This window comes from Ursus americanus, chromosome 23 (assembly GCF_024610735.1).
Source record: "Ursus americanus isolate L20-20 chromosome 23, mUrsAme1.1.p, whole genome shotgun sequence".
NCBI lineage: Eukaryota > Metazoa > Chordata > Mammalia > Carnivora > Ursidae > Ursus > Ursus americanus.
This window is the reverse complement of record NC_142149.1, coordinates 23,840,174-23,863,654: the sequence shown is the minus strand read 5'-3', so window position 1 is coordinate 23,863,654 and position 23,481 is coordinate 23,840,174. Positions and strand designations below refer to the sequence as shown.

Below are 23,481 nucleotides of genomic sequence, written 5' to 3'. Positions count from 1 at the left end.
AACAGCTGAAAGGATGTTAACCATCAGAATGGGGTCTGAGTCTAGTGCCTCCTTGGGGGTGTGTGGCCCTGGGCAAGAGGTTTGATCTCTCTGAGCCTCAGTTTCCCTGTTGGAAAATGCGGATAATCCTGGAGTGACCAGTTAGTGCGAAGATGAAATGAGGGGACAAATGGAGTGCTAGGTGGAGCTGAACACAGCAGGTGACGTGTTTCATTCAACAAGAAACATCTCGGTCCCACTGCGCTTTGGTCTACGTGCTGGGGGCGACGGGACACTAATACATAAGGCAAACGTGGTCTCTGCCCTCCTATTGCTGACAGGACAGGAGGGGTGGCAGACACGGATGGAGGGACAGGGTGTGGGGTAAAGGTTAAGGCTGGGGCACACCTGGGTGACTCAGTCGGTTAGGCTCAGATCATGATCCCGGGGTCCTAGGATGGAGTCCTGCATTGGGGTCCTTGCTCAGTGGGGAGCTGGCTTCTCCCTCTGCCTGCCGCTCCCCCTGCTTGTGCTCTCTCTCTCTCTCTGACAAATTAAAAGAAAAAAAAATCTTAAAAAAAAAAGGCAACCAGGCTAGAAGCCCAGCTCTGCCTGCCATTCACCGGCTGGGTGACCCTGGGCAGGCTCAACTCTTTGTGCCTTGATTTCCCAACAGCAAAAGAAGCCATGCACCATTTCATAGAGCAGCGAGGATTAGGAGAGCTGCCCGGTGGAAGTATACTGACAGCAGTTCCCACGTGCTCTGGTGGCACATGGGTGATGGGTGTAATAAAAGGAGCTTCAGGATGTGTGACAGACAGGGGTCACCCAGCAAATGGGGCAGGTGCGTTCCTGAGGAGGGAAGTCCCCAGGAAACATCAGGGGTGCTTTGGAGCGGGAAGAGAGGGTGGGCAGTGAGGACAGGGGTTTGAGCAGCAAGCCAGTGAAGGAGCTGGGGCGCTGGAAGTTACGGTCAAGGGTTTTAAACAGCTGTAAAGCGTTCGTTCTCCTTTGTACGTGTGGAAACATGGAACACACTTGTCCTGTTCACACTAGCGCCCCACACAGGGTAATTCCTCGCTCACCCTCCTTCCCTTGCTGGTTTCCAGCGCCAGGGACTGCCCGATCGCACAGGGCCTTTTCATCTGCCGGCTCTCTTGGAGGAGTGGAGCAGGGGGAGATTCAGACCCAGGCCTGGGGCGCCGAGGCTCTGCATCCATACAGTTCCTCTGTGACCCCGTGGGCCAGGTGTGCCTAGGTTTGAACTCAGGCAAATAATTTCTCCCGTTGTGAATATTCAACCGTAAAAGCAGCAACCTAGCACCGCGTCCTGCTCATAGTACGCTCTCCGTGTATGTAAGTTTCGGCTCTCCGCTCTTGAAACAGAAGCTTCTCCTCAACCAACCGGCTGGAGGGCAGACGGAGCTGGGAGGGGTGCGGATTGGTTTGGTGGGAAGGGGAGGCAGGGGAGTGTGGCTAGGCGCGGACTCTAACGAAACAGAAGAGAAAGCGGGTTTTTTATTTACAACACCACTTGCAAAGGACAAACAGTTGGGTCCTTAAATCGGTGTTTACGGGGTAGGGGAGTGGGAGAGCCCCTTCCCCCGCAATCCCCGGTAACCTGTAACCGAGGAAGGGTCCCAAGAGGCGAGGCGCCGCGACTCCGCGCGGAAAGCAGAGCTAGGCGCACGTGGGAGAGGAACTGCTTTTCCTGGGCTGGGTCCAACGGTGCCTACCGCTCGGCTGAGGAGCGAAGAAGGGAAGGGGAGCTGGCTGTAGGGGTGCGTTTCTGCAAATCTCAGGGCTCAGCGCCCTGGAGGCACAGCCCTGACACTTCTGGGTGTGTGGGCGGGGACTCACGCAGAGCCCCGCAGCCGCTCCAGCGAGGGTGCCCCCCACCCACGCTCCTCCGGAGGGATGCGCTCCTTCTCCCCACTCCTCCCCTCGCTCCCTGCGCGCAACCCCACCTTCGCTCGCTCTCGGGGAGCCTGCGGGGCAGCCGGGAGGCGTGGCCCGCGGGCGGCCCGCCCCTTTGATGTGCGCCGGCGCCGCTGTGATTGGACAGTCGCTTGTGACGTGCGGGGACTGCGGTGGGCCCGGGTGCTGCGGCAGCCGCAGCGCCAGCCGCGGCTCGGGCTCCGGCTCCCGGGCATTTAAAGGGGACGCGGCGGCGGCCCGGGGGGATGGGGGGCAGGTGGAGGGGACGGCCCAGACGCACATCATCCACGGCCCCTCGGGACTGGAGGGACTCGTGAGCCGGAGCCCAGAAATCCGGGGGTGGATAAGACACCGCGTCCCCTCCAATTCCCGTAAGCACCCCTTGCCCCATCCTGCGCCCAAATACCTCAGGTAGCCCCTCTCCCCCACTCTTTACACTCCAAACTACGCCGGGACAGACCTCTGCCGCCGCCGCTCTCCGCGTGAGTCCTGGGCTCTCCGAGGTAGGGGAGGCTGGGGTCCCAGCGTGGGGTGGGGGCTGTTTGGAGTTTGAGGGCGCTCCTTCACGTGTGTCAGTGGGGGAGTCCCTGGAGCGGAGAAATGAGTCCTCCTCCTTTCTCCTACCCCGGGAACGTGGCGTCCGGGTATCCCTCTGTCCCCGACTCGGGCAAAGCGAAGGAATCTGTGCTCACTTGCTCCCTGCCACCACCAGTTCCCTGGGCTCCCCGAGCTGCGCACCCCCCTGCCCCGCATTGGAGCGAAGCACCCGCCAGCTGGGGGTGTGCCAGAATGCCTGCTTTCCAGCCACCTCTAAAAATATCTCTTCCCCCCACTCCACCGGCAGCTGCCACCTCCCTGTCCACGGAGGATCCCCTTCCAGCTTGTCCACCCAGGCAGGGTGAGCCCAGCAGGGACTCCTGGTCCTAGCTTCTTCACTGACACCAGGGCTCCAGGTCCTCAGGGCCGGGTGACTCACAGCCCAGGGGGTCTCCAGGGCAATAGGGGGAGCTCTGGCTGCAACTTTGCCAAGAGGCACCAGGGACTCCTGAGTTCTAATCCTGCATCCGATGGTGTGGGACCCCCAGGATGTTAGCTTAACCTCTCTGGGCCTCCGTTTTTCCTATTTGCTGCTGGTGGTGGTGAGAAGGAAGTCTTGGGGAGGGAGAAAACTTCAGCTTAGTTGTGGGATCCAGTTCCTAGTGATTGATACAAGAAGACCTGGTCTTGGGCAGGGGGCTTGTAACTGTGGTATCTGCAGGGTCCTCGCTCCCCACCTCCATCCCTATCCTCCACATTTCCAGGGGAAAATTGTCCCCAAACTGTCCCGAGGGATCCGTCCCCTCATGAAGCGGGTAATGGCAAACTGTCTCCCTCCCCCATCCCCATTCCCACAAATGTCATCTGAAAGCATTTTTGTCAAAGGCAGGAGGAAACAAGGAGGAATCCAGTGATCTGATGTGGAATCAGGGAGGCAAGCACCACTTTTAGGTGGGACTAGAATACGGACTCCCTGCCACCCCAAAGAAACCCCTCTCTCCTCTCTCTGCTCTAGCCATCTGGAGAAGCTCAGAGATCCTGTCCCCCCTTTCTCTAAGGGACTCTTTCTGGTGACCACAAAAGGATCTGGTCACTTAGGACAAAGCTGCCAGAGGTGAGTAACCTTTCTGAGCGTCATGAGAAGGCGATGCCAATGGGGCCTGGGGGTGTCACTGATCACTGTGGGGTAAGGGTGGGGTGGCGGCACGGCCTTCTCTTTCTGAGGGAAGAAACTCAGGATGCCTGCCTTTCTGCTCTGGGGACTAAAACAAGGGGAACTCACTAGACAAATGTTGAACCCATTTCCCTAAATAGTATTATTAGATGAAAAAAATATAACTAAACTATGTCTTTTGCTCTAATGAATGAGAAGTTTTGTACATAGTTGAAAATCAGTAGACTATTCCACCAAATTTTTTAAAAAGAAAAGAAAAACAAGGGCAAAGCCAGGAGACCCTTTTCTGTGGGATGAAAGTTGGTCTCTGGGTGGCTGCTTGGAGAGCCTGTGTATCTCTCTGTCTCCCTCTCGCCTCCCCGAGCCCCACACATGTCTGTGTGCACCATGGGGTTGCTCGCTCTTATCACAGAACTGGCATCCCCTGACCTTTCTCCTCAAATCGCAGGGCCTGGGGGCAGACTTGCGCTATCAGCAGGATCCTGGAAGTTTGGAACTCCCTCCAGATAGGGCCTGGGAAGAGCCCTCCCATCCTCCAAAACTTGCCATTCCGGTGTCCCTGTGCCTTCTCTCCCATCTTCTCCTAGATCCCTCCCCTGGCCCCCACCTTTTTCTGCCCCCTGCCCCATTCAGCTTTGGCCACCTCCCAATTCCTAGATTAAAAGTTCTCCAGGGGAAAGGCTGAGACCCACTTCCATCCATATCAAAAGGGCTTAAAGGCACGTCTGGTTAGGGCGTGGCGAGACGGTGGGGTAGCTCCAGGTGGTAGAGGCCCTCCCTCTGACCTATGCCCTGTTCCCGGGAGGTCTCAGTCGTCTGTCTCGGGGCCCACAGCTTCTCCCTGAGGGTCTGGGATGGTCTGGGGAGAGTGTCACCTTGACAAAGTCAGGGGTTTCCAGTGTCATCCCCTGTCACCACCAGAGGGCAGCAACCAGCCAGGACTTTGCTCCTTTCCTGGTCTAGTCTCCTGGTTCTTAACATCTTTCCCGATGTGTCCCAGCTGCTTCTAGTTTCCCATTCAACCCCAGAGGTGAGGGGGAGGGATGGGGCCTGGGGAGGCACTGGGAGCTGCAGGCGGTGTCGTCTGTAGCTGAGTGGTGAAGCCCCCCCGAAGCCAACCCCTGTCCCCAAAGCCAAACAGCAGAGCCCCGCAGAGATTTCACACTGACTGCCGGCCGACTGCCAGCCTCTGACAGCACCAGGGAGGCCAGTCCCAGATCATCTGTGATGCTCAGGGGTCCCGGCCCCCAGCTGTGGCACAATGAGCCCTGTCATCTGCCCCTTCCCTTTTAAGCATACAAGGCTGTGGCCCGGTGTGCATGAACCAGGCTCCCTGGGGACACAGCATAGCCTCCTGCAAGTTAACCTCTCTGGGTCCTTCTCATTTCCTGAATTCATGGGACTGCGATGAGCCGCGGGAGAACACCAGTGCTGGGGATGTGTAAACCATGGCACAAGAAAGGGGCCGGGATCATACTGGAGGAAAAAAAAAACACCGGTCTCAGACCCTAAGCTCTGGTTTTGAGATCTGGCTTTCCCACTTAACCAGACTCCTTGTGGTTGTCAGGAGCTCTGGACGACGGCTGGAGGCCGACAGAGTCCCGCCACGTGGTGCCCAGGGTGATGCACTGAGAATGAGCGGGTGTTTTCCAGTTGCTGGCCTCCGATGCCTGTCTAGGGTAAGTGTGTCTCTCCAGGGGTCTCTTAGGCTGAGGCCTCAACCCCCTTCCCATCATGGGGTGGAAGGAGCCCTATCCAGTCCCTTTTTAAGGCCCACCCTCATCTCCGCTGGGCCTCCACTAATCCCTGGAAGCTTCCACCCCAGGTGTGGGGTCCTGGTACTTGACATCCTCAACTCCAAGGATCCTGGGCCACTGCGACTCGCAGATGGATCTCGATGAGACCAGAGGGTGACTCTAGGGATGAGCCTGAAGGGACAGTGCTGTTAGGGAGGCAGAGAGCTAGGTCCACACCCCAGCTCTGAAATGAGGAGCTTGAACTTGAGAAAGTTTCACAAGGTGGGCCAGGCCACAAATATCACCGGAATATCAGAGAGCGAGTTAGGAAGAAGACAGGAGGAGAGGTGGTTCCTTCTGGACTGATCGAGGTGGGAGGCCAGGAGGGAGAAAGGCAGTGTGTATGGTGCGTATTCTAAAGCTGAACAGGATTTGCTCTCTGCCCCTCCACCATGCACGGCCGCAGAGGTGGCCCGGACAGGCTGCTGAGGGCTTCCACGGCCTCCATTCGCTTGCTTTTCTTTGTGCCTCACACTTGCACTCTTGGCCACCATGCTCTCCCACGTTCTCTGTAGGTGGGACTCTGGCCCGAGGTCTCCACTTCCTGGAGCCCCCCATCCCCACTCTGTCCCCCTGTGCAGTCTGTCTCCAGGCTCCCCTGGCATGCCCTCCTCCTAGCCTCCCCCTCCCACTCCCTGCTTCCTCTCCCTCTGCCTTTTCAGCCACCGCTGCTCTCTTTCCTCTCCCTCACCTGTCTCCCAGGTATGTCGAGGCCTGGCGCGGGAAGCTCCTACCTCCCCAAGCCCCACTGCTTCTGCTGCCCGCTTCCTTCGGACTCTGGCAGAAACCCCACCTGCTGACGTGTTCCTCCCAGGGAACTGGCAAGTGATTAGTGATGAACTGTCAGCACAGGGCCCTAAAACTCCCTGGAGAAAGTGTCCCATCCTGGGACCCCTGCCCAGTGCCATCTGGCTGGAAGCAGCTCCCAGAAAGTCTTCCTGGGTCAACCCAGCGACCTGGTTATTCCAAGAACTAAGATCTAGTTCTCTGGCCAGTGCGGAGGCCCAGGCCCTCAGCAACAATCCAGGCCCGAGGACCTGGCATTCCCATCTACATGCCTTCGATGATACCAGCGAGTGTTCCCTGGAGCCTGGCTCCTTATTGTTCACAGTCCCATTGGCTCGGCATGGCCCAAAAAGGGAATGAGGAGGCTGCTTCCGTTGGGTGAATGCCTGGTTTCCCTTGCTTACGTTTGTTAGGGAAGAAGGGGGTGGAGAGGACTCCACATCACCAGGGGCCACTGGAAGTCTCCAGAACAGCCTAGTCCAGAAGCCTCCCCAAAGGGGTCACCCCTTGGAAGCTGCTGTTCCCGTCTGTTAAGCTGACCCTGTTAAGCCCCAGTGGCCCTAGACGAGAGTAGCAGAACAGGTGCCAAGGAAGCCCTTCTGGCTTCAGGAGGAGGACGGTCTTCTGAGGATAAACCCCAGCACAGTTCAGCGAGAGGTGCCCGCGGGGGGGGGGGGGCAGGGAAGGCTGGGGTGGGGGCGGTGGCGTTGTGTCCTCCGCGCAGCTTAACCAGCCTTGGGTCCTCCTCAGGTCTTGGATGTGCCAGCGCCTCTGGCCGTGGCCTGCTAACCAGCCTCTCCCCGGCCGGCTCGCGCCGCGCCCCCTCTCGCTTGCCCCCTCCTCCTCCTCCTGCTCCTCTCCCCCCTGCTCCCAGGACGGCGGGATGGCCGCGCAGGGCGCGCCGCGTTTCCTCCTGACCTTCGACTTTGACGAGACGATCGTGGACGAAAACAGCGACGACTCGATCGTGCGCGCCGCGCCAGGCCAGCGGCTGCCCGAGAGCCTGCGGGCCACCTACCGCGAGGGCTTCTACAACGAGTACATGCAGCGCGTCTTCCAGTACCTGGGCGAGCAGGGCGTGCGGCCGCGGGACCTGCGCGCCGTCTACGAGGCCATCCCCCTGTCGCCCGGCATGAGCGACCTGCTGCAGTTTGTGGCCAAGCAGGGCTCCTGCTTCGAGGTGATCCTCATCTCGGATGCCAACACCTTTGGCGTGGAGAGCGCGCTGCGCGCCGCGGGCCACCACAGCCTGTTCCGCCGCATCCTCAGCAACCCGTCGGGGCCCGACGCGCGGGGGCTGCTGGCGCTACGGCCCTTCCACACGCACAGCTGCGCGCGCTGCCCCGCCAACATGTGCAAGCACAAGGTGCTCAGCGACTACCTGCGCGAGCGGGCCCACGACGGCGTGCACTTCGAGCGCCTGTTCTACGTGGGCGACGGCGCGAACGACTTCTGCCCCATGGGGCTGCTGGCGGGCGGCGACGTGGCCTTCCCGCGCCGCGGCTATCCCATGCACCGCCTTATCCAGGAGGCGCAGAAGGCCGAGCCCAGCTCTTTTCGCGCCAGCGTGGTGCCCTGGGAAACGGCCACCGACGTGCGCCTCCATCTGCAACAGGTGCTGAAGACGTGCTGAGGACCGCGGCCTGCAGGGGGCGCCCGGGCGGAGGAGGGGGCGGGGTGGGGGGAGATCGGGAAAGACAAACCTAGTTTTATTACTCCCTTTTCCCTTTCGCTTTGGTATGTCCCTCCGGGAATTCCGGGCTCGTCCATGGGGGGCTGGGGAGGGAGGTCGGAGCCGTCCCTATCTATGCAGTTCACCCAGCTCGGCTACCTCCCCCAGTTCCACTGCAACGTTTAATCTGGAGTCTGGCCCCACCTAGTTGGTGCGCATACCCGGGAAGGCAGCGGTGTTTTCAAAAATCCTTGTCCTCCGAACTGGGAGGAAGGAGTTCCCGGGCGGGGGAGAAAGGAACATCTCCCACCGCTTTCACTGCTCCCTTGAGCTGCGGAATCTTCCCATCCCCTTTTCTTCTGTTAAGGGAACTCCTGTTCCGAAAGCCTCCCGGTCGCTCCGGAGTCCCAGCGGAGAGAGATGAAGCTCTCTACCGACGGCATCAGGCCTAGATCTTGCTTCACCTACCGCGTCTCCACACTACACTCTTTTTCTTCTCGCCTCCCTCCCTTCCCGCGCCCGATCCCCCCACCCCCCACCCCCAGCCCCGCCAGCATCCCCAAAGGAAAAAAAAAAGCCGGAGGGAACAGTCGCCTCCTGGTGGTGGAACGAGGTAGCACACTGTCCGGCTCGAGTCGGTCCAGCCTGGGACCTCGCAGCGCGCGATAGTGTCTCCTCTCACCCCAGCCTCGTCTATGCAGCAAGAGACCAGGGACTTTAGCAAAGTCGCCCCGCGGGCTCGGCCCTCCGCGCCCCGCTCCTCCCGTATGGAACAGAAAGCCATGATGTTTTAAAGCAGAGCCAGCGAAAGTCAAGCCCCTCCTCCCTCTTCGATGTTTTAGAGCTATAAAGGAGGTGAAGGGGGAAGCGCTGACTCAGATCTCTCGCGCCGATGTTTGTGGGGTGAGGGTGAGGCGATCCCTGCCCTCAGAGAGCCCGACGTAAGTGGAGGAGTTGGTCCCCGCCTCTGGAGAGAGTGCCCCGCTTGAGGAACCCAGCTTTGTGGTCCGTCGTTGGGGGCCTCCGGCTTCTAGTGTAGAGACTTAGGACGGAAGTGATGGGGAGAGCCAGCTGCCCTGGCGGGCAGAGGGGCTCAGTAATTCACAGTAGCCATTCACTCCCTCCTCCCTCTCTGGCCCCCCAGCCCGGCAGGGCAATCACCAGGAGGTCATCAGAGATTTATTCCGAGTTGGCACTTGGCAGCTGGAGACCCCATCCTGCGTGGAGTAGGGGGGTCCTCTGTGGACAAGATGAGCAAACTCTTTGGCTTCCAGTTCTTTCCTGCCTGCAGCAGGGCTTTGGGTACATCCTCTCTCTCCCCGGGACCCCTTCCCACCAAAACGAGGGGGAGGGATAGGCCCAGCTCACAGAGCAAGAGGAGGGCAGGCCTAGGCCAGCCTTGAGTGTGGAGCTGGCTTTGTGCTGGAGCTCGAGGGGCTCGCGCGGTGCAGCGCCTGGGTCAGGAGCTCAGGGAGCCCCAAGCTGTCAGCAGCTGGGCTCCACATAGTTCCCCGGAAAGAATCCAGTCCCTTCCGAGCTGACACCCTCGCACCAGCCGTCTGAGTAGCGGCGTGTGATGCAGATGATGGTGCCCTCGGAGAAGGAGAGCTCGTTGTCCTTCTGACGGGTGTATGGGTACAGGGTCACCACTGCGGGGCAGGAAGAGAGATGGCCATGAGATGTGCCTCCCGGCCTACCATGGGGATGCCAGGGAACACCTAGGGGGCGGCTGCGGGGAGTGTGGCAGGGGGTGTGTGCTCCGAAGCTTCGGGATCCCCTCCCCAGCTGCGTTTAAGAATATACTCAGTGCCAGGCCAGCTGCCTGTCTTTCCAGCTCGGTCACCACCCTGGATGAACATTTGGTCAGTTCATCAGAATGGGCGGGGGGGGGGGAACCCCTAGTCCCAGGAGTCAACGCACCTTTCTCCAAGTATGCGGCAGGGACCCAGCTAGGCTCTTCGGGCCCAAAGTCCGGTGGGGGCAGAGGGGGCAGCCCCAAGTCATCCGTATCCAGGGGTGGAGGAGGGGGCAGGTCCAAGGGTGGAGGCAGCTCGGGGGCTGGGAGGGAGAGGGGAAAGCCTGCAGATGTGCCCCAGGGTACCCCTCCAGTGCCCCCCCCCCCAGGAAACAAAGCTGTTCCAAGTCGGGGTTCGGGCATCTACCCATGTGGTGTAATCTTTTTCTCCAGCCTGTTCTCCTGGCCCGGCACAGCCTCCGCAAGGCGTCTAGAACCCAGGAGGTTCTCGGCAAACACATGTTGAGTAGTGTAGGGTAGTTAGGCTCTGCTACTTAGCCGGGTGACCCTTGGGCAAGTCACTTAACCTGTCAGCCTCAACTTCCATCTGTTAATCAGAGTGTGAAGCTCCGCTCAGGGTTAAAGTTGAAGTGCGAAAACCGATGAGAAGCTTGCACAGGGAGCCTGGCATAAAGCAGGCGCTGAGTGAAGTTGTTCTCTTGCCCCTTTCTCTCCCGTTACCCCCTACCTTGGACGAGGTGTTCCCTGAGGCCGGCCGAATGGAGGGAGATGGTGGGCCGGAGTGGGGTGGGGAGGGGAGGAGAGACCCCGCAGTTGAGACCGAAGAGGGCGGAGCTCCTTACCCGGCAGGGGCAGGGACACTTCCTCCAGCAGAGGGGGCGGCAGGAAGACCTCGGAGGCGGGTGGAGGGGGTGGGGCCGTGGGACTGGGGAGGGGTGGGGGTGGGGGTGCTGCCTGCCCCTTGGTTGTGGAGACCCCACCGACACCTTCGGCGCTGCTGAAGACAGAAAGCGGGGCTCGGCTAGTTTGGGGGGCACCTTCCCTAACTCGGCATCCCCCCACCGGCCCCGCCCCTTCAGTCGTGAGCCCCAGGCCTGTGAGGAGGGTCCTCCCCATCCTAGCAGGCACTCTGACAACTGGCAGGAGGCCCCCTCCAACCCCCACTTGGACTCGTGGGACTCACCCTGCCGAGGCCAGGGAAGAGGCCGATGAGGCGGCGGAGAGCTTGCCCTCGGGCACCACGGGGAGCTGCACCGGCTCGGGGATCCGCGGTGGCCTCCTGAAGGGGGGGAGGGGTGTCGTCAGTGGGGGGAAGGAAGGCTTTGGCGAGCCGGGGTCAGGTGCGGAGAGGAGGAAGTTCGGCCTCTCGGCGCTGAGGGTGGGGGCGGAGAGTTTCGGGATCGCTAGGCCTCACCCCAGGGTGGCGGAGGCCGGTGTGGCAGGCGCCTTGATGCTCTTTCGCGAGAGGGTCCCGGTCCGCGACAGCTGCGTGGTCAGATCCTGCGGGGGGCGCAAGGGGCGGGGCTGATGTCTACGGGCTCCCCAGCCAGTACCCCCCGCCTCGCCCGGTCCCAGAAAGGAAACGAGGGAGAGCGCGGGGACAGCAAGTTCCCACTTCCACTTCCCAGCCCCCTCTCCCACTCCACCCGACCGCCACCCCCTCCTGCTGCCTCCTGGGCCCTGGGCCTCTGGTCCGCAGGCCACAGGCCCGACGGGAACCTGAAGCAGACACGGTCTGAGGCCACTTCCTCCGCACAGCCTAGCATCCGTACCTCGCCCCCAAAGCATCTCAGTGGCCAGCTTGGCGGTCTCTAATTCTGATAGACCCAAAGCCCAACGCGGGGCTGAGGAGGGGGGAGGAGCGGAGAGGGGGGAGAGGACCATCACACTTAGAAATATCCCACCTGTCATTTTGATGGGCCTACCTAACCAGTTAGGGGAAGCTCAGGACAGAGAGGGGAGAGCATTTAAAATGCTCGAATGGCTTGAAGGCCACAGGCAAGGGAGCGCCTCTGTTACTAGTAGGGTGTCCCCAGGCGTAGGGACACGGGAAATGCCCTGCTCTGCTACACTCCACGAGGCGAGACAACAGGGCCCAGGGCTGAGTCATAAAGAATAGAAATGGGGAGGCCTGGTGCCTGAAGGAGGGAGTGTAGTCTGGATGTTGCGGGATGGGAAGGGTTTCCTGGGGTCGTCTAGACCTAGGAGTGCTTTAGTCTAACCTGGAACGTTGGCATGCAGGAGCTGGGATGAAATGGGGTCGGGGGTGTGTCCTCTCCCAGGTCTGGGGAGATGAGCCGAGAAGGAAATGGCAGTGTCATGCTCCCCCATCTTCACCAGCGCCCCCCCTTTGAGTGGCTGCATCCCCCACCCCACCCCCATTCCCGCCCAAAAGCAAGCGGCTCTGGGCTGAGGGCTCAGCGCGGTGACCTCAAACCTCCAGACAGAGGAAGTTGCCGTTCTCATGTGGCTGGGGAGCCATTCTCATGCACACCCTGACACCTCCCTTCCCCCTCTTCCCCTTCGCACACACCCAGCCCCCACGGAAGGGGGTGCTCGGATGCACCCTCAGCGGCATCTGAGGACAGGCTAAAGGCCAGTTGTGGAGGGAGGAATCAGGAAGGACTTTTAAGGAGGGAGACTTGGAGAGGAGGGGGTCCACTTAGGGTGATGGCTTCAGGGAGTGAAGAAAGGCGAAGGAGGCAGGTTGGGACGGGAACGTGGCTGTGGACGAGAACTGGGGGCCTGGGGACAAGGGAGCCATGAAAAGGAGAGGATGAGTTGCGGAAAAGAGGAGGGGCCCTCTCTCTACCTTGATCCCATGGCCAATGTCATCCAGGCAGCCAAAGTTGAGGGGTTTCCTGTAGTAGGGCGTGAGGGGAGGGAGGCTGTCGGGGGCGATGATTTTCTGGCCGGGGGGCAGCCGCTGGACGGTGGCCAAGGTGCCGATCTCCCTCCGGGCCACTTTCTCCAAGTGCATATTCACCATCTGCCACGACAGGGTTGGAGGGGACAGTGGGGCAGTCTCTGTACCGTGCCCTTCCTCTTACGGGAGGAAGAGGATAGAGACTTTGGGGGTGGGGGCAGGGGCCAAGGGAGGCCATGAGGTCCAGAGAAAGAGTAAACGCTGTCCCCCAGGGTCACAGGGCATTTGGGAAAAGAGTCGCCAGGGGAGGACGGAGCCACTTTGGAGCAACTTCCTGATGGAAGAGAATGAGGGTTATTATTAGCTGAGCAGGAACCAGAGGAAAAGAGAAAACACAGCACCTCTGGGGCTGCTGGGAAGAGACTGGAGCCCCGGGCTGGCTCGGAAGCGGAGCTGGTGGATAACGTGGATGTGGCAGAGCTTGGAGCATCGTGGCTGGAGCGACTGGCTCTCTTGGGGGGACAGAGAAGTGAATTCACTTCCTCTCGGAATGTTCTGTGGGGAAACTCACAACACCCAGAGGGTGGGGACTCACTCGGGTCTGCTGGGGTGAGAGAAGGCACAGCCCACAGGGCACATGCGGGTGATACATGGGCCATGCTGGTGTGTCAGCGTGTGTGTGCACGTGTTTGGTGGGGCGATTCCTCAGCCAAGGCTCCAGGAAGGAAGGAGGAGGGCGTGTGTGCCAGATGGGCGGGGGGGGCACGGCATGGTGCTTTCAGGCCTGCCGATGGCCTTGCCAAGCAAACACTCAGGGACGAGGACACTTAGGAAGTCACTGCCTGTGTTTAGCTGGAAACAAGATCCACTTGCCTTTTTCTGTGCTCGGCAACCCCCGTGGTTGGTAAACCCTGCTTGCTACCGTGCAGGACAGAATTCAGATAGAAGTCCGAAAGGAGAACATGTCCGAGTGGGGCCGAAGACTTGGGGGCCAGCACCAGAAGCCCTCCCACGACCTTTACCTGGCCCAGCGTGTTCACCCGGGCCTCCACCTGCCGCAGGGAGGCCGCCTGCAGGTCCAGCATACGCAGAGTGTGTCCGGCCAGACTGCCGACTTGGTAGGCCACGCTGGCCAGTGCCTGGGTGGTAAAGGCCATGGTCTCTTCCAGCGCCTTCCGCTTGTCTGTGGCCTGAAAAAACACAGCTCTGGTCGGAGGCCGGCCCCTTCCCCTGGATCCTTGGCTGGATGGGTAGGATAGGAGAGGGAGAACGTGGGCGCTGAACTGGGAGAAAGCGGTAACTCTAGATGTTTGATGGGGCTTCTGTGAGAATGATGTTGTAGTAAGAGGGACTTGGGGACATGAGGAGAGCAAATCTACTGCCCTGAGGAATGCGTACAAGGGGAGGGAAAGATCTCCCTTCTCGAAGAGTCAGATTGAGGACTGATCCCACCACGTCGAGAGGACCTTTGGGAATGAATAGTAGAAAGGAAAAAGGAAGGCAGTACTTTCTTTCTTTCTTTTTTTTTTTTAAAGATTTTATTTATTTATTTATTTGACAGAGAGAGAGAGACAGCCAGTGAGGGAGGGAACACAAGCAGGGGCAGTGGGAGAGGAAGAAGCAGGCTCCCAGAAGAACATGGAGCCTGATGTGGGGCTCGATCCCAGAACCCCAGGATCACGCCCTGAGCTGAAGGCAGACGCTTAGCAACTGAGCCACCCAGGCATCCCGGAAGGCAGTACTTTCAAACTTAAAAACCAACCGATCGACATCAGGCCGGCTATCCCATTCCTTCTAACCGGAACCCTGGGAGTGATGTCGATGAATCTGTGCCTTTAAAAGCTCCCCAGGTGGCCCTTGTGCGGTCTTTCTCCAGTCTGCAGGGTGGTGTTTAGGAACCAATGATCGAGTCCACTTTATAGATAAGGAAATTGAGGCCCAGAGAAGAGTGACTTCATTCATTCCCTCCAGTAGCTTCCCAATACACCGAGAATATAATCCAGACTTCCAGCCATGGCCTATATGGGGCCCCACAAGGCTGGCTCTGCTTTTCTCTCTCGGCTCTCTCCTACCACTCCCTTCCACTTGCTCCCCTCCAGGCACATTAGCCATTAGGTCCCTGTTCCCAGATCAAGCTAAGACTGTTTCTACCTCAGGACCTTTGCACTTGCCATTATTTCTTTCTAGAATCCTTATTATTAAGTCTCAGCTCCTCAGAGACACATTTCACCACCACCTTAAGATTCTCGTAGCCTACTTCTATTTTGACTCTCTACCATATTTACCCTGTTCTCTTTTCCTCATAGCACTTAACACTATCCATCAGGAATTCTTTATCTATTTATTTCATTATCTGTTTCCCCCATATACTAAAATGTAAGCACTGTGAGAGCAGAGAGCCTGTCTGTCTTATTCTGTATCCTACCCTGGAATAGTGCCCAACACACAGACGATATTTAATAAATATACATTTGTGAGTTAATTCATGAATTGAATGTGAACCCAAACCCTTGCTGGGCATCTCCTTACTGCCTGCCAGGCCCTGTGCCAGGTGTGGCCAGAGGCACACTGGCAGTCAGCGCTGGAAGGGTGGACAGGGAATAGCTGAAGACAGAAGAGGGTTTTTTTTTTTTTTTTCCAGTTCCAGATGAGACCGTGGGGCTAGAGCAAAACTCCTCCCGTCATTTGGTTCCCCAGGCAGCTTCCTCATCTCAGATGAGGAGCTGCTGCCATTTAGCCTGGAGCCTTCTAGGGGGTAGGGGTGAGTCCAGGACAAGTCTGGGCCAGGCCCATGCACGGACAGACAAGGCTGCACCACGCAGTCTCCTTGCTAAAGACCCCTGGGTGCTCCCCAAGGCCTGTCAACAGAAAGGAGACCTGGAACCTCTCAGAGCAGGGCTCCAACGGAGCCTGAGCCAGGCTGAAGTCAAAGGGCAGGCCCAGAACCTTCTGGGCAGCCCTTCCCTGCCTTTCTCTTCAACAGCTAGATGCTCATTTGCGTGCAATTTACATCTCATCAGCATATGTAACCAAGAGCCTTGAAAAGGCAAAGAAATCAAGGAGAACAGGTCTTGTTCTAGCTCAAGACCTTTCTTTCACAGGTGAGGGAACGACAGCCCAGAACAGAGCGCTGACTACTCCTCCCTCGGCCTGTACCCACATTTCCCAGCTCCCCTCGCCGGCACTGTCCCATGCTTGGCCTGCTGTGTGGAACTGTCAGCCCAGACAGGAAAATGTCTGCTTGGGCCCTGCTCTGGGAGGCTGGAGCCGGATACCTACTGACCCCCGGTTTGGGGCTTGGCACAAAGTTCGGTCCGGAGGTACAAAGGTGTGAGATCCATCGTCATGGTTGACTGCTTATTCATCATGCAAAGTACCTTGTCTGTAAACTCAGTGGACTCTGACGGAGGAGAACTCTGCAGCCGACCCCAGCCTGCCCTCCCCCCATTCCCCATGGGTTTCCTGACACCTGGTTGGGGTGGAGGGAGGGGTGGGGGAGGGGCGGAGGGCGTGGGAACCAGGCCTTGTTTAAGGGCGGTGCTGAGAAGTCACCCAAACCCTTCGTCACCCAAACCCTTCGCAGGCACTTGCTCCCCAGAGCGGGATCTTCAGGGAGGCCGAGAAAGGTAACTAAGGTCAATTAGTTAGTGTCCTGCATGAAGGAAGCAGGAGCCCCAGGACTCTGACCCGGGGCAGGGCTTTCGATGCCCTGGGTGTTTTGCAAGGGCCGCTTCGCCTCCCTAGAATTGACTTTCATTATCTCTGTGTGCCTTTCATCCTTCCGAAGGAGGATGATGATGGTGATGACGGTGATGGTAATAGTTTCCATGCATCCTGCCCTCCTAAGGGACAGGCACTGGACTAAGTGCTTTCACACGTTCTCACATTTAACCCATGTGACCCCTGTGAAAAAAAGGTGTAAGAATCAGAGGGTCACCTTGCCATGGGTCCTGTAGTTGCTAGCTGGCTGAGTTGGACATCGGACCCAGGTCTTTGGGACCCCAAATCCTGTGTGCACACTGTGTATACGACAAACGAGAACCCATCTGGAAGAGCCTGGAGGTGTGCAGAGGTTACTGAAGGAACGCGCAGAACCACTTCTCTCCCGGTCCATAGGAGGAGCCTGCCTTCCGGCACCTGAGACCCAGACTGGTTTACAAGCCACAGTCCGTCTCATCCACGAGCGGGTCACTCAACATCTACACATCTACATTCACAGCAATGATTCAGCGAGAGGTTTGGCGGTGGGCTCGGGAGTCAGAGTTCTGGGTTCGAATCCAGATTCTGCCACCAGCTTAGAGACCTTGGGAAAGCGAGTCAATCTTTCCGAACTTCAGCCTCCTGGCTATGGAGTGGGAGTGGTTCTCCCCTCTCAGGACTGGGGGGAGGGCTAAAAGAAGCCAAGTGAGGACAACACGCCTGCCCAAAGGAAGGGTGCAGAGCGTTCTCCCTGGTATCATCCCTGACTCTCTTTAATCTGCCATTTTCCCATAAGCACTTGCTACTTTCAATCTTTTTTTTTTCAACACTCCTCCTGAGCCAGGAGGCCCCCGGGCCAGCCAGTGCAAAGAAACTGTCCTTAAGTCGGCATGTCAGGGAAGGGGAAAGGTGGGGAGGAGAAAGGCCGGCTTCAGAAGTCAGGAGGCCGATGCTCAGCTCTGCCACAGCCAAGCTGTGTGACCTTGGACAAGTCACCTTGCCTCCCTGAGGTGCTGGTTCTTCATCCATGAAAGAGGAATAATATTACTTGTCTCATAAGGTGGTTATGAGGATTAATGAAAAAAACAGAGGTGCTCAATCATTGCTAAGTTTCCCTCGCCCCTCTTCCCTTGATCCGGGAATCCGTGTTCGTGGGCCTGGAACAACGACCCAATTTAGGAGACTGCTCTAAAATGCCACGACTGTCATCTTTTGCTGGTGGACTGCTCCTGGCAGTCATGCTGTCCATCCCCCTGCCTCTGCGCCAGACCCAGCCTAGGCTGATGTCCCTCCACTCTCGCTCGACTATCAGGAAAGGGATTCTCTCCCTGGTCCCTCTCAAGTTCACGACACTGTTCGGGAAGTTCTGAAGTCTCACCTAGACTCAGCCTGCAAACGGAATAAAAATGCCAGCATTTATGTCAGGACAAGTCTGGGCCTCCGGATCTGAGCGGGACGCAGGAGGGAGTCGAATGCAGGGTGAGGCCTGCTAACAGGACGGAACAGTGCTGCCTGCCTGGGCATCTCTGCGGCACCGGGACAGGGATGGGGCGCGCTGGGGCTGGGGAGCATGGGGTCAGGGCTGAAGCTGGGGGAGACCGGCATGAATCCGAGGCCTGGGGTGGAGGATTTCCCAGCGGGGCCCAGGACGAGCACCTGTCAGGATGGCTCCCCCGGTCCTGCCTGCGAGGTGGACTCCAGGGGGCCCCGGGGGTCGGGGCGGGTGCCCGCTCCGCCTACCTGCACGTAGTTGTCCACGCAGTAGTCGGCGACCCGCAGCAGGGAGCTGTGGTTGCCCCGCAGAGCTTCCCGGCCCGTGGGGATCTCGAACTCCTGCAGCTGCTGCAGCTCGGCCATGGCCCCCCGCCTCTGGCTGGCTCCCCAGGGAGCCCGCTGGTTTTGTGCCTCACCCTGCTCTTGATTGGTCGCTCTGCCTGCCCCCCCTCACCGCTTTTGGTTTCCTCTCCGTGAGAGACCCAAACCTGCTTGCAAAGGGCAGGCAGGCTCATTCCGGGACAAGAGGAAGTCAGTCTCCGCTCCCTGGGCCTGCGCCTCTCTGCCCCTTGCCCGGAGGAAGGGGGAAGCCAGGGGCCCCCCTGGGGGCCCAGCCCCCCAATCCCTCCCAGCAGAGGAAGCCAAGGTCGGGGCGCTGTGATTGCTCCCTAGGCCTGCAGAGGAAACTGTTTGGCGGGGGGGGGGGGGGGGGGGGGATGGGGTGGGAGACTGAGGAGGAAGGGGGCTGGCCTGCTCTGGGTGGGTGGGGGGTGGATTTTCCACTCATGGAAGGGGAGGAAGGACAGAGGGTGGGGGCTTCCTTGGGAAGCTCAGGGATGAGTCACCAAGGGCCCGGGGAGTGGACGGTGGGTGGGATATGGAGACCAGTCATGCCGGGGGCTACAGGGTGGCGCAGCCACGATGGAAACCGGCCAACGCGGCAGCGAGAGGAATCAGCCCAGACACCAGGAAGACACATCCAGAGGCCCCCGAGCAGGGTGAGCCAGCCTCGGAAGGGCTGTGTGTGAAGGGGCCCTGGTGCACATGCTCTGTGCCCCACGGAGGTAAGCCCAGCTGTGGCCTGAGGGATTCGGATTAGACAACAGGAAGGAATTGGCTTTGGGAAGCATCGGGTTCAAGTTCCAGCTTAACTGGTCGGTCTTAGGAAGCTGCGGAGGACAGAGCACCGAGCTGGCGTCTAGAGGTCTGTGCTGTCCATCCTGCATTCACAGGACAGTTGCATGAGAAACCTCCAGGCTCTGGTGCCGATCTTACATTCTCAGAGCTCCCAGCTGTGAGTGGGATTCAGACCCTGGAGCGGGGGGAGTCACGGTGGGCTCCAGGCCTCCTCCCTGGCCCTTCCAGAGCCCCTCCTGTCAACCTAGAGACAGAACAAAGAGAGGATCCCTTCCGTACCGTATTGATCTCTTAAGCATCTGCTTCTCCAGAGCGTCCCCTTGCCAAGGGACAGGTGTCAGCCTGAGCAGGAGCTAGGTGTCTCTTAAACAGCATAGCCTTGGGTGGTCCTGGAAGGAAACCAAGAGAAATACCAGGATGCGGGCCCTGTGTTCAGCGATTGCTGAGGGAGACCCCCACTCAAGGCTCAGAAGGAGGCATGGAGGCCAAGAAGCGTGGACACAGACGTTGGAGGTGGCCAGGGCCCCAAGTATGCAGGCCCTGCATCCTAAGCCAGGAGTCCATTTTTATTGAATAAGCGAAGGAAGATTGAGCTAGAAGAAGCTTGTAAGGGGTAACCGTGGGGCTCCAGTGGGAGACACAACGGCTTCTTGGGTGAGGGAGGTTAGGAGCTGGTCTAGGACTTGCTTCACTGAGAAGAACAGTCTCAGAGCCGGCTCAGAGGTAGCAGAGGGGAGGGCTTGGGAGACAAGGCACGGGGAAGGGAGCGTGTCGGGGTGAGGGTGAGAACTGGCTCTAAGCCAGAGGGGTCGCGAAAGGAACAAGGCAGATGTAGGGGGCAGGGTGTCTGCGCCAGGGGCAGGGAGGGCTTGGAGGCTCAGGCCGGTGGATGGGCTTAGAACCTTGAGCCCATGATCAGCTTAGGCATCAGAGACTTTGGCTTTCAGACCATCTGCTTTATCTGAAGACTTTCAGCCGCTGAGGAGCTGGGGAGCTCAAACACCATCTTGCCTGAGTCGGGGACAAGTGACTTGAAGTGCACGCTCTTTTCTTGGCAGGTGAGAGGGGCTGAGGTTGCACTGGGTTGGGATTTAGCCTTAGAGTTATGAAAGCTGGGCACCCAGCAGGCCTTCCTGATAACCCTGTCCTGACGATGATGATGATATCAGTAACAATAATAATAATATTCATTATGTGCCACACAGAGGGTAAAATATTATATATGCATTATTTTCTCAGGACTCACAAAAATCGTACAAGGTAGGTACTGTTATTATACCCATTTTGCAGAGGGGGACACTAAGATTCAAGGAGGTTGAGTGACTTGCCTCAGCCTCACAGCTTGGAAGTGGCAGAACCAGGATCAGAACTGGAGTCTGGCAGGCTCCAGAACCTTCCTCTTAACCACTAGGGTATACTCTCCCCTGGCAGGACCTGCTGTTTCCTGAAAATGTCTACCTGTACCATTATGTGGAACAATAACCTGGCTTCCCGAATCCTATTCCCTGAAAGAGTCTTCTTTTCTCTCCCTTCTCCATGCTCTGATTCCTGTTTCTAGACAAATCCTTCCCCAAGGGCGGAGCCTGTGCGTCCCCCTTAACCCCGGGGGCATCCTCTCTTCTAGACCTGGACTCAGGATGGGGTGGGGGTGGGAGTGAACCCATGGTGTGAATGAGTGGGGCCTGAAGTGAGGGGCTGGACAGGGAGGAGGGTGGAAGTTGAGGTGTGGGGAGTGCAGGAGGGCCCTGCGGGGAGCCCAGGGGAATTTGCGATCCCAGCTGTGGAACCCTTTCCAGGAGCAGGTGTCTCTGGGGCAGGATGGCCCAGGACCTCAGTGAGAAGGAGCTGTTGAAGATGGAGGTGGAACAGCTGAAGAAGGAAGTCAAGAACCCAAGAATGCTAGTGAGCCCTCTCTTCCCTTCCCTGCTCCTGTTCTCCATCGCGTCCGGGTCCTCATGGAGCCGGGACCCCCCCCCCCCAAGGGGAAGCGATAGGCAGTGGGGTGGTGAGGCCTCTCCAGCCTGGAGGGCACAGCGTGCTTGGCCTGGCGCCCCTCGGAGGGAAGAAGTCACCCCCCACCCCCGCCTGTCCCTTTCTCTGTCTCCCCTCCAGCCTCCGTCCCCACCCTGTCCAGGACCTGTTTTCTTGGACCGAGCAAACCACGGATCCCCACAGACAAACAAGGCCTGGAACAACCCTTTGTTCTCTCGCAGATTTCCAAGACAGGAAAGGAAATCAAGGATTATGTGGAGGCTGAAGCAGGAAACGACCCTCTCCTCAAAGGCGTCCCTGAGGACAAGAACCCCTTCAAGGAGAAAGGCGGTTGTATGATAAGCTGAGGGCCCCGGAGCCCTGTCCCCTGAAGTCTGTCCCTCCTCAGCCCCACTCTTCACCAGAAACCGAGTGTCTGCGGACACTCAGGGACCCCAGGGACTCTTCACCCTCTCTCGGCCACCGCAGGAGTAGACACCTGGCCCGGGCACTGGAGAGCCATTCCCCACTCCCCCCTTCAGCTCTCCTCCCCTCCACCTTCCCCGGTCCCTGCGGGCTCCCCGTGGAGGCCCTCGAGGACAGAGGACAGCTTCTCTGGCTCAGCGGCAGGCACTTGTGTGGTGGGGTCCAAAGAGCCGGCCACACCCTGGGACCCCAGACGGCATCCTTAGAGACGTTTACCCAGCCCAGAGCCGTCCCGTCTGTTGGTCGCCCCACTCTTCCTAGGAAACAGCATTCCTATTCAGAGTAGTTTGGGGTGAGGGCCAGAGTGGGGGGCCCTTCTTCCCCATCTTCTGTCTGACCCTGTGGTCCTGCTCCTAGTCACTCAGACCACCCCAGAGGGCCTGAGGACAAAGAGTTTGTGAAGTCACAGTGTCACGATGTATTTAATGATACGGAGTGTGGTTCTATGCTGGGCACTAGGGAGGGAGACGAGCAAGGCTAACAGGGCCGGAGCAGAGAGTTTGCAGTTAAGGCAGTAAGTCTACCCCACAGAAAGGACCATCGGTGGTGTGGGGCACACGGCAGACCCCCACTCGGGGCCACGGGCAAGGTCGGTGTGAACTGTTGCAGGCCAGTGGGCCGTGGGCCGGGCCGAGGCAGACAGAGGCCCAAAGAGGGAGATACCTGAAGCCTTGAAGGGCCTCCCATGAGCTCAGTGAAGAACTGTGGTCTCCACCCGAGGCAACAGAACAGGCACGAAGCAGCCCAGGGACAGGATTTGATGAACAGGAAGGAGGCTGCAGGAGGGAGGCTGGCTCCCGCTAAGGAGGACTCGGATTCCTGGGCCTGTTAGCAAGGAGATTACAGTCTTATGGAGCCACAGAAGTGATGAGGGCGCAGAAGGCAAGCCAAGGACAGAGCACAAGCTGACCTCCCAAAGCCCCCCTCTCGGGTGGGATCTGTGTGACAGTCCTCCGGGCTCCATGGCACTCCTGGCCGCCCTAAAGCTAAAAAACAAATGGTTAACGAACAGAGATCACAGTCCAGCAAGAGAGAGTCTACCTCCCTTTACAAATGTCTCCGTGATTTACCAGAAAAAAAAAAAGCATTCTTCATCAAAAACCTAACTTCCAGAAGGTAACTCCCAACGGTCTTACTGTTAATGCTTTACCAGAGGGTAAAACAACCTTCCTTTGACAATGGCAAGGCCTCCAATATCTTGTAGGTCCTCTTCAGCATACAAAAATTCTCTCGAAAACCTTGCTTCTTGGGGTGCTTGGGTAGCACAGTCGTTAAGCGTCTGCCTTCGGCTCAGGGTGTGATCCCAGCGTTCTGGGATCGAGCCCCGCATCAGGCTTCTCCACGGGGAGCCTGCTTCTTCCTCTCCCACTCCCCCTGCCTGTGTTCCCTCTCTCGCTGGCTGTCTCTGTCAAATAAATAAATAAAAATCTTAAAAAAAAAAAAAAAGAAAAGAAAACACCTCGCTTCTTCCTTACCCCCAACTCCCAGGTATGTAATCAGTCCCCCTCACAACGTGGGGCAGCAGCTCTTTCTGCCCACGGGTCCTGCCCCGTGCTTTAATAAAACCACCATTTTGCACCAAAGACTTCTCAAGAATTCTTTCTTGGCCGTTGGTTCTGGACCTCACCCCACCGAACGTCACCTATATTCCAAGACCTCATCAGAAGGACTCACGTGATACAATTGCATTCAGTGCAAGGTCTGTGGGGGAGCTGAGGGGGCCCCAGAGCAGGGCAGCCTAACCCAGCCGAATGGGTGAGGGGCGTCCTGGGAGACAGAACCGGTAAAAGCCTCCACATTGAAGTTGTAACCGGGCGATGCAACGCCAATCTGGTTGAAGTGGCCGTGTAAGCAGAGGCATAGATACAAGAAGGGAAACGTGCAGGAACCAGGGTTTGAATACAAACACCAACCGGGTTGGGGTGGGACCGTCCAGGGAAAGGCCAAGACCTTTGGAATTCGCTGCTAGAGAGGTGGGGTTGGAGATGAGCGGAGGGGGGTCTTTGTGTCATCCGCCTTCCTCTGCGGGGAGCGAGTTGGCAATGTTTGCATTTAGAAGGAAACTGGCTTTTTTAGAGATTGAAAGGAGAAAAGAATGGAGGCGGAGAGAGAATTAAGGAGAGGATCATTAGACCGGGGGAGTGGCTGTCTTAAGTCCAGAGCAGGAGGTGGGCTGAGGAGTTCTTTGGG

The 23,481-nt window shown here is 58.4% G+C and overlaps 3 protein-coding genes across 12 annotated transcripts; 2 read left to right on the top strand and 1 right to left on the bottom strand.

The window, feature by feature from the left end:
* The first annotated feature begins 1,165 nt into the window (after nt 1-1,165).
* On the top strand, nt 1,166-8,727 carry PHOSPHO1 (phosphoethanolamine/phosphocholine phosphatase 1). 8 transcript variants are annotated; one of them, XM_045813749.2, is made up of 5 exons: nt 1,166-1,335; nt 3,470-3,568; nt 5,196-5,307; nt 6,127-6,245; nt 6,961-8,726. In XM_045813749.2, the coding sequence occupies exons 3-5, from the start codon at nt 5,263-5,265 to the stop codon at nt 7,841-7,843; spliced, it is 1,047 nt and encodes a 348-aa protein (XP_045669705.1). In that variant the 5' UTR covers nt 1,166-1,335; nt 3,470-3,568; nt 5,196-5,262; the 3' UTR covers nt 7,844-8,726. The 8 variants fall into 8 exon arrangements, with proteins under 8 accessions (XP_045669705.1, XP_045669701.1, XP_045669702.1 ...); XM_045813745.2 differs by lacking the exon at nt 1,166-1,335 and adding an exon at nt 2,182-2,399; XM_045813746.2 differs by lacking the exon at nt 1,166-1,335 and adding an exon at nt 2,182-2,420.
* A 315-nt stretch (nt 8,728-9,042) lies between these two features.
* Nucleotides 9,043-18,071, bottom strand: ABI3 (ABI family member 3). Of its 2 annotated transcripts, none has more exons than XM_045813744.2 (8): nt 17,944-18,071; nt 13,527-13,694; nt 12,451-12,627; nt 11,053-11,138; nt 10,822-10,917; nt 10,481-10,635; nt 9,803-9,940; nt 9,043-9,531 (listed from the first exon to the last, which is right to left on the bottom strand). In XM_045813744.2, exons 1-8 carry the CDS (start codon nt 18,058-18,060, stop codon nt 9,368-9,370), a joined length of 1,101 nt encoding a protein of 366 aa, XP_045669700.1. In that variant the 5' UTR covers nt 18,061-18,071; the 3' UTR covers nt 9,043-9,367. The 2 variants fall into 2 exon arrangements, with proteins under 2 accessions (XP_045669700.1, XP_087710607.1); XM_087854481.1 differs by having other exon boundaries at nt 10,481-10,632.
* Nucleotides 18,072-18,204: 133 nt separating this feature from the next.
* GNGT2 (G protein subunit gamma transducin 2) lies at nt 18,205-22,874 on the top strand. Of its 2 annotated transcripts, XM_045813754.2 has the most exons (5): nt 18,205-18,343; nt 18,604-18,761; nt 19,782-19,892; nt 20,631-20,736; nt 21,048-22,874. In XM_045813754.2, exons 4-5 carry the CDS (start codon nt 20,653-20,655, stop codon nt 21,171-21,173), a joined length of 210 nt encoding a protein of 69 aa, XP_045669710.1. In that variant the 5' UTR covers nt 18,205-18,343; nt 18,604-18,761; nt 19,782-19,892; nt 20,631-20,652; the 3' UTR covers nt 21,174-22,874. The 2 variants fall into 2 exon arrangements, with proteins under 2 accessions (XP_045669710.1, XP_045669711.1); XM_045813755.2 differs by lacking the exon at nt 18,604-18,761 and having other exon boundaries at nt 18,225-18,343.
* Nucleotides 22,875-23,481: the final 607 nt, after the last annotated feature.

Bases quoted from the DNA above. Each gene is read 5' to 3' on its own strand.
- PHOSPHO1 (XM_045813749.2), top strand. From the start codon at position 5,263: ATGAGCGGGTGTTTTCCAGTTGCTGGCCTCCGATGCCTGTCTAGG. The intron at 5,308-6,126 runs GTAAGTGTGTCT...CCTGTCTCCCAG, and splicing joins GCCTCCGATGCCTGTCTAGG to GTATGTCGAGGCCTGGCGCG. The intron at 6,246-6,960 runs GCAAGTGATTAG...GGTCCTCCTCAG, and splicing joins GTGTTCCTCCCAGGGAACTG to GTCTTGGATGTGCCAGCGCC.
- ABI3 (XM_045813744.2), bottom strand. From the start codon at position 18,060: ATGGCCGAGCTGCAGCAGCTGCAGGAGTTCGAGATCCCCACGGGCCGG. The intron at 10,636-10,821 runs GTGAGTCCCACG...TTCTGTCTTCAG, and splicing joins TCTTCCCTGGCCTCGGCAGG to CAGCGCCGAAGGTGTCGGTG. The intron at 9,941-10,480 runs GTAAGGAGCTCC...TCTCCCTCCCAG, and splicing joins AGTGTCCCTGCCCCTGCCGG to CCCCCGAGCTGCCTCCACCC.
- GNGT2 (XM_045813754.2), top strand. From the start codon at position 20,653: ATGGCCCAGGACCTCAGTGAGAAGGAGCTGTTGAAGATGGAGGTGGAA. The intron at 20,737-21,047 runs GTGAGCCCTCTC...GTTCTCTCGCAG, and splicing joins TCAAGAACCCAAGAATGCTA to ATTTCCAAGACAGGAAAGGA.